Here is an 8,846-nt window from a genome sequence, read left to right on the forward strand (position 1 = left end):
ACCGTAGATAAATATTTTAGGGCAAAAACTTAGTGTAAATTTTTCTCGTTAAATCGTAATATTTTATTTAATCGTCTTAATGTGTCTAACATCTTGCAAAGAGTACAAATTATAAAGCTTCGCATTATATACAGTTTGCTGTGACCCCCCCCCCCCACTCGTTACTTCATCTCTTTTGGGTCCAGACTCAAACCCCGTCAATCCATGTACATTTCCTAAATTGAAACGCCAAATTTCACACGCCGATATGAAACAGCAACTGAAATCATAAAATTTGTGTCCTAAGTTTTTAGACAGGAAACATCTGCGTTTTTTCCCAAGGGTTAATCGTCGTCTGTGTAAGCATCTTCATCTCTTTCTTGATCGTCCGGAATTTCTCCTCCATTCTGGCTGATAATTCAATAATTTCTGACACTAACAGCACAGAAATAACTCGTTCAACAGCTTTTCTGTTGTTGCATTTGTATTCGTTGCTGCTGTAAGTTCTTTATCGAACCGTTGCCTAGCAACGATAAGGGGGATACACATATAGACACACAGACTGATGGGAGGTATTTATAAAGTACATCGTTGAGATGGGCTCAGGTGCCATGACATACATACCATATTTCATAAAGATAGTTTCAACCATTCAAAAATTGATATGGGGTTTACACAGACACAGACAGCATTGCGATAACATAACCTCACTTTTTTCAAAACAAGGAAATTAGGCTAAAATAGCCAAGAACGCAGTCCTTGTCACACAACGTGGCCCATTTAATCGTTGTTCTTTGAGTGTGGGTGGTATTTGCCAATATGATTCTTATTGGAGTTGTGTGATGGCATTGTGCAGGAACCCCAGTGCCATTTGAGCTGAATCCGGTCCTGGGAATCCTGATCGGCGTTGTAGCTGTGCTCCTTGTGGTCGCCATAGTTATTGTGGGAGCACTGCGGGTACGGGCACAGAACAGAGGCAGTCCCTCACGTCCCGGGGACTTGGCGCTTAAAGAGAAAGCTGCACTTCCTCTCCGCTCCGACGTCGAGGACTTGTACGAGATGGACGACAAGAACCCTGACGTCATACCCTGCAATAAAGGTAAAATTGATTATTTGGCTTCATTAATGTGTCAGATTCTTCTTTGTAGAGAGAATGACTGAATTTGTACATTCTGTGCCTTTTGTAGAGTCAGTGACTGAATATTAATATACTTTTCTTTTCGTAGAGTCAGTGACTCAAACTTAATATTCTTTGGTTTCTGTAGTCAGAGACTGAATTTTAATATTCTTTGGTTTTTGTAGAGTCAGTGACTGAATTTTAATATTCATATTGTGCTCTTTTTTTATTTTGATTTTGATTAATGGATTTGCTGTAGCTTACAACGGTTTTAGATCAAATCGGTGTTTATAATTATTTATCCAATTTAGAAAAGAGTGATGCCTTTTAAAAAATGTTGTTTGGGTAGGGATTGTAACTTGTAAATCATAATGAAGGATAGCTCGACAAAGATTTGTGGGTGGCATGCGAATGTGTCAATCGAATAAAATTTGTGCATCTCAGAGTCCCTAATCTAAATTAAAGGAGTAGTAATTTGCTCAGCCTTCTTAATCCCAGTTGACGTGTAGTATGTACTATCAAGGAATAATTTCGTGGGACTTTGAACTGCTTCTGTGCACCTTGCGTAAAGTAATAAATAATTTTTCTTGCTTCGTCACAACCTTAAGCATTTATCCCTCATGTAACTCTCTTCTGTAGGAAAAGCTATGAACAATACTTCATCGAAATATGGCTTCCTGTTGGAATAATTATGATACTAGGGAACTTCTCTCCTGTGAACACTCACAGGTTGGATATAAACCGTAATAGTTGTGGAGAGTTTAACGGAATAAGGCTCTCACATCTTAACATTGGTCTCAGTACTCCACAATGTTATTGCTTTAGAAGAGAAACGTGTCACCTACTAAATTTTCACACTTTTCTCCGGAAAATTAATTGTTGCTTGGAAGTTTCCATATTGCCAGATAATTCCATGAAGTCGATATAGGAGTAACGTATGTCGCAGGCCGCGCTATAGCTCAAGCGGTTAATTGCTGGCATCCCACCGCGGCGGCCCGGGTTCGATCCCGGGTCCGGTCAAGTGGGATTTGTGTTGAACAAAGTGGCGCTGGGGCAGATTTTCTCCAAGTGCTTCGGTTTCCCCTGCCAATCTTCATTCTACCAATTGCTCGACAGTCACCCTAACCTATCATCTGGGTCTGGTACAATAGGCCAGAAGTGGCCTCAGTACAAGGGACTTAGTCCCAACCCACTAGCAATACAAAAAAAATGTATGTCGCAAATGAACTTAATTTTCAGAGATTATTTATGAAGAGTAAATTTAAAATTATTGAAACAATAATTTTAAGTATTATGCACATATTTTATGGGAACGTAGTAATTTTGTTATACTTTCGTAAACGTTAATGCTGATATCAGTCCATCTGAATGAGAAGATAATTTGGTTGGAAAAATAATATTTCATGAAGAAAGTCGTCTTCTGGGTTTAGGCTCCGTGTATTCTTCGTTTTGGCCGACGTTTCGGAGGAACGTATCGCCTCCATCTTCAGAGCAGTTGAATGGCTTGGAATGCAGAGAGCATTCCATGGAAAACACCCTTTTTCTCTTCTAGAATGGGTATATATTGGCCCGTTGTCCAGAAAGTGATGTCCGTTATTGTCGCGTTTTGTTGTAGGCATTACCCTGCAACGGACTGTTACCAAGAGTCTGTCTCCACGGGAAGTGTTAATCGAGCCGTTGTCTAGCATTGGGTCTAAACGTCACATTACAGTAGGGACACAGTATATTTACAGTGCTAAGAATATTCACTATAGCGCAATAATACAGTATGTATTGAGAGAGGAGCAACTTAGCATGTAATAAAGTCGACCCGAATAATGTACAGGGCCAGTTGCCGCTGTACGAGTAGTTTTGAAATCACTTGCTCCATTAGCTGGCTCCAGTTGTAGAAGCCACTTTCTTGTTATATACATGTACGTGGCATAAAACTGGCGGAGGGGGGGGGGCGAAAAGGGATACTGCAATCTATTAGGGGTAATGGGTAGAACAATAATAGCCCGATGCCCTGTGGTGGTCGACAGAGGAGGATGGTGGGGTGAGAGGGTGTGGTTGCGTTGCGTATCGCATGTCGAAGTGATAGATCACCCTCAGCGTCCCCCGGCTTTCGTGGAGATGCAACCGACATCACAGCAGGCGAGCTGTTTCTTCTTCCTCTTTGTATTTTGACATCAGCACAGAAGATGGTTTAATGATATTGTAGTCTGAGAGTGTTATGATGCTCGTGGTTTTACTCTAACGTATAAAGTAAGTGAAGCAGATAGACTGGAGGGGCTACTCGACCGCATTCTACGAGTAAATCAAGTTTGACGTATTGCTTATCAGTCAGCTATTAGTCTTAGCGTTATTACTCAGTATCATTTGTGCCAACGTGCTCTTCGAGCAGAGGTAGTGTATGATATACATATCAAGTATCATATTGGCCCGTCTAGGCCTCTCTCTTCGATGATAGGCGAAGCAAGTAAGGGGCTTCTGTGGAATGATGATCAACAGCAAATACCAAATTCCCTTGTCAATGAATTTGTATCCTACCTTTTCAAAAATCATGAACACAAATTTTTCGATGACTAACATTTATTAAAATTCCACTACATATTTCAATATATATTGGTAATCTTCAGGTGTTAGTATCTGGAGTGATGGCTACAGAATTGCTATTGCCCTTCACTACCTAATTGATGCAATGGATCCAATTTTCTGTCATTTTTTTATGAGTTTAATTATTGTTTTTAAGTCATCAGGTTTTAAAACCGCAAAATGAGCCAAAGGACGATCAGATCGTGGGAAATATAAGAAGGTACGTGTCCTACGGAAGTCTAAAATACACTATTCCACAGTCTAGTTATTTCAGTACTAATAAAGTCAAAAGAGAATTAATCTCATTCAATTTTCTGTAACTTCATATTTACTGAACAGAAGAACAAGATTTTTCTTCTTATATACGTGAATGTCTTTTTAAAATACAGTTTTACTGGCATCAGAACATCCACAGAAGCGCTTCCAAGTAAATTCTTTTTTTTTTTTTTGTTTGAAGAAACCATCTTTTAAAATTAATTACTTGGTCGCAAAACTGAAGCTACTGTAATTTCAGCGTATTGATAATCAATGAAAGCATCGCTGTTTCTCCCCCTTTGTTTCTGACGTTTCGGTGTTTCCTGCAGCCTTTTCCGGTTTCTTATTTCACAGAACTTTCTCCTTATGTACGGAAGGATGACTCGCTTTAGAGTCGAGTGGAAAGCTTCCACGTGTCTAGCCTCTAATTCAATTATTTCGGAGAGAAATTTGACGTTCCATTGTACTGAACATTTTATTGTGGATTATCTCTAGTGCATAAGAGGTTCTGCTTGGTACTGTGTGACAGTTATTTTAGATTTCAGGTTGGCATTTTAAATATTTAAGAGCGTTAATTTCGTGATAAACACAAACTGCTATTCGTAAGTGATGTATAGTCTTGTTTTAAAGAGGAGTGTTTTCACATTCACTATATTCCCTCGAGCGTGGATATTGCTTACATTCCATGTGGTCACTGATTCGGATGCAAATAGAGAGGTCTATTTGTGCCTCCTTTTTTTTTGTGTGTGTTTAAAGCAAGATTGATTTAAAGGCCCATTATTGCACAAAATATGGTCACTGTGTTTGTCAACGTAACATTTTTCAACCTGTCTCGAAAACATCCTCCGAAAATACTGAATTAAAATAAACTTGTCATGTAAATCAAAACTGTTAAGTAATGATTATATATTGTGCTGTATTTCAGTCTTAAATTGAGTGTTTTATCGAAATTAAGAAATACTTTACTTGAACTATATACAGTACATACAATTGCACTCCAGAAGTGAAGTGCATCTTGAGATTTAGTTCTTAGACTACGCGTTTGTTTAGCACCTTTCTAATATTCCACATGGGCTATATGGAGCCAAAGGACAAGGTGATTATGAATGACGTACTGGAAGCAGGCCTTCCTTGGTGGAGCCATTCTAACCACATGTCCTAACTACTCATCCTTCCGTTTTTTAATGTCTATTACCATATCAGGAATATTATACAATTCTCTTAATTTTTGGTTAGTTCTGTTTCTGAAGAGAATTCTAGAAGATTTCTAATCACCTGAAATATGAGCTTTATAACTTGTACTCTTCTCCAAATATAATTAGAATGATAAAGTCAAGGAGGAGGATGTGGGCAGAGCATATAGCAAGAATTGGGAGAAAAGGAATGCATATAGGACATTGGTGGGAAAGCCAGAAGGAAAGAGACCACTAGGAAGACCAAGGCGTAGGTGGGTAGACAATATTAAAATGGACCTTAGAGAGATAGGATGGGATGGTATTGATTGGATTGATCTGACACAGGATAGGGACCAGTGGAGGACACTTGTGAACACGGTAATGAGCCTTCGGGTTCAATAAAATTCTGGGAAGTTCTTAAGTAGCTGCACAATTGGCGGCTCCTCAAGAAAGGCTCAGCTCCATGAGTACGTAAGTAATTACAGTTTTTTCATGAATACGCAAAATAAATTAATAGAACGTTAACAGTTTGAAAGTAAATTTGTCGTGTGTCTGTCCCAATATATTTGTTTCAGTGGTCTCATGATCTTTAATCTGAATTTTCACCATGTATGAGAGGTTTTTTTGTTTTGCCTCTTGTTCCTTTACAAATTCAGCTTATATTTTAATGTAACTTATATTTTGTTTATATGTGTAATGTAAATGACGCATTGAATTAATAATCTTCATTGTCTATATAAATTCAAAGCGAAAAACACTTTTCAACATCATTTCAGGTGGTTATGTTTAATTAAACAAATCTCTATGTACTTTCTCCTTTTAGTTTAACGCTGCATAAAATAAAATGGGGTTTGGTTTATGTAAAAGGAACTGAACTTTTGGAAGGACAGTGCAAATTATTAGTGAGTACTGAGGTCAGGATGGGTGCTACATATGTTAGTGTAATAGCGATAATAATTATAAATTTCATTTTTTTAACATAAAATATTATTTGATGCAAATCCAAAATTATTGAGGAATTTTTTAATAATCTGGGAATTTAGTACGCATGGGAGAGTTTAGGGATGAATACGAAATTCTAATCATAAAACCTGAAAGGAAGGAATCACTTTGCTATTTACAGAGGGGATAATATTAAAATTTATGTTAAAAATATATATCGTAACGATGTGAATTGAATTCATTTTTGGTTCCTGTACACACGATAGTGAATCATTGGTTTCTATACGATGCGGAGAATTTCTTGACTAGCTGAGCAACTGTTAGCTTCGATAGAAGTGCCCCTTATGGTTATGCTGTTCTTATGTAGATAATATGATGTCAACTTTTGGCATATTTCAATACAGCTTGAGAAGTAATGTCTTCTGGCTGTGTGTGGACTCCCCTCCCAGGATTTATTTCAACATTTACTGCTCAATCTGTATTTCTTACAGCGGGATCTAATTCTGCTCTAGGCCGCGCTGTAGCTCAAGCGGTTAGTCGCTGCCTTCCCACCGCTGCAGCCCGGGTTCGATCCCGGGTCTGGTCAAGTGGAATTTGTGGTAGACAAAGTGGCGCTGGGGCAGGTTTTCTCCGAGTACTTCGGTTTCCCCTGCCAATCTTCATTCCACCAATTGCTCCACAATCACCCTCACCTATCATCTGGGGCTGGTACAATAGGCCAGAAGTGGCCGCAGTACAAGGGACTTAGTCCCACCCCACTAGCAATAAAAAAAAACAATTCTGGTCTATTCCAAGTATAAATTTGGTATAGAATTACTTCAGTTTCAGCAAGTCTTCTCTGAATCTTACAGGTATATGTCATTTGTTTATTCTGTAGTATGGTATTTGTTCAACAGTCACATGAGTTAAAGCAGTGTTTGGGACTGTGTATATCCACCCCCAGAGTGAGAATAGAGGTAGAAATTGTAAGAAAATTATATTTGCCTTTGTCCATTTCCCGAGGTATATTTAATATACTGGGTACATGGCATGTTCGGAGTCCATACCGATCTCTTCTTCATGTTATTGGTTGTCATACCATAACTGTATTGCATTTCTAGACATTTTTGGCAGAAATCTGTATGCTAAACTTAAATGTTGGGTAGGTTATCTCAGTACTGACGCATTTTACGTGTATGACAAAGATATCCGGTTCCAGTTTTGACCACAGTGACACTTTTCATATGAGCTTTTGATATTTTCTTTGTCCATTCATGTGAATCCTGTGAAATGCTTCGTTGTTAATTTCTTTCCGACTCGGTTCCATCGAACACAATTTTCTTTGACGTTATTTTACAAACCCACGACGTTCAAAGGCCTCTTATACAAATTTTTGGTGCAAGTTCTGTGCTGTGTCGTCCCTTTTGAGAGCTACGAAAAATCACGAAACTGTTCGTCACATGAAAACATATTCGAACTTGGGCGCCTTTTCTCCTCGAACGTAAAGGTTTTCCGCCCTTTTCTAAGTTCATTACTTAACGACTCTGTCAGTGTCTACACTGTATAGCGTCGGGTGCCGCCCCTTACTTCCCTCCTTCAGCCTATATTTTCGGTCTTCTCCTACGTACTGACTTCTACTTTTGCTTCAGCGGAATATTTTTCAACCTGTTTCACCTGTGAATTTCTTTTGATATCGAATTTAGGATAACAGAATCCCTAAACCAAAGGCCGGAACTTATAGAGAGAACTTGCATTGTTTTTACACGGAATACAAGAATAAACTCCTTGGTACAAAATATTGGTCATAGCCGTCCAAACATTGCCGTGGTCTTTTGGAATATTAGCACAAATATCCTTAGAAGTACCCCTTTGGATAAAACAAATCTCCAATCAACTGCTGGAAAATATAATTCGGTGAAAATATTTCCAAGTGCTCCACCACACGATCACTGTAAGTTTCTTAAAACAAACCGCTAAGCATTCTCTCCTCATTCTTACCTGTGTCGTATTGCCATATCAGCTGTGGGCGCGGGATCTTAAAACCATGATAAGTTCTTAGTCTGATGTTCAAGACGTTCTTTAGAGCCTTATATTTCATTACTAATTTGTTTTCCGAGATGCAATTTGTTTTTCTCTTTAAGGAAAGTCCATTGCTCAAAACCATATAAATCAAAGGACAAAGAATGAGCTGGAATTACAGTTAACGCAAATTTTGTAATTCCACAAACATTGCAAATTTATTACAATGTTTATCGGTTGAGCGAACCTAACTTGACACTTTTAATTTGCAGAGGATATGTTGCAGAGAGCGATTGCTTTCAGGTTTCTAGGTTTTGTTATAGAAAGCAGAATGCTGAAGGACCCTACCAGTCGTCAGATTTTACCGATAATCGACTTTCAAGTAGGACTGACATGTTTTGTTAAGTAATTGAATTACGTACATCACTCCAGATCGCCGCACTGTATTTCTGTGCAATATTAGTCGCATCGAAACTAGTCAGTCCGAGGATTTTGTAACAGAAATTCAGATGAATCTCGAATCCATTTCACCAGCTTGTAGATACATGATATTTCGCCCTCCAGTGAGACTACAGTACACTTAATTACAATTGCCATTGTAATGAAGACATAATGCAATTTTCCCAATTATAGGTAGATAACGGAAAGAAATGGTGTTACATACCTGAGAAATACATTTATACATAATACGCGTCCTTACTTAGAGGTCTTTATAGAGATGCATGATGTTTTGTTTATATACAAATCAGTATATTTTATTTTAGAGAAAAATATTATTAATTGAGTTATTATTATTATTATTATTA

The 8,846-nt window shown here is 38.1% G+C and overlaps 1 protein-coding gene across 2 annotated transcripts in view; it reads left to right on the forward strand.

Moving 5' to 3' along the window:
* Positions 1–8,846, forward strand: part of LOC111869650 (nephrin) — a 641,862-nt gene that overhangs the window by 615,311 nt on the left and 17,705 nt on the right. For both annotated transcript variants that reach the window (XM_023861318.2, XM_023861328.2), the window contains one exon: positions 836–1,078. In XM_023861318.2, the coding sequence (XP_023717086.1) occupies positions 836–1,078 (243 nt within the window). The remainder of the gene's footprint in view (positions 1–835; positions 1,079–8,846) is intronic.

Source organism: Cryptotermes secundus, unplaced genomic scaffold (genome assembly GCF_002891405.2).
Source record: "Cryptotermes secundus unplaced genomic scaffold, Csec_1.0 scaffold769, whole genome shotgun sequence".
NCBI lineage: Eukaryota > Metazoa > Arthropoda > Insecta > Blattodea > Kalotermitidae > Cryptotermes > Cryptotermes secundus.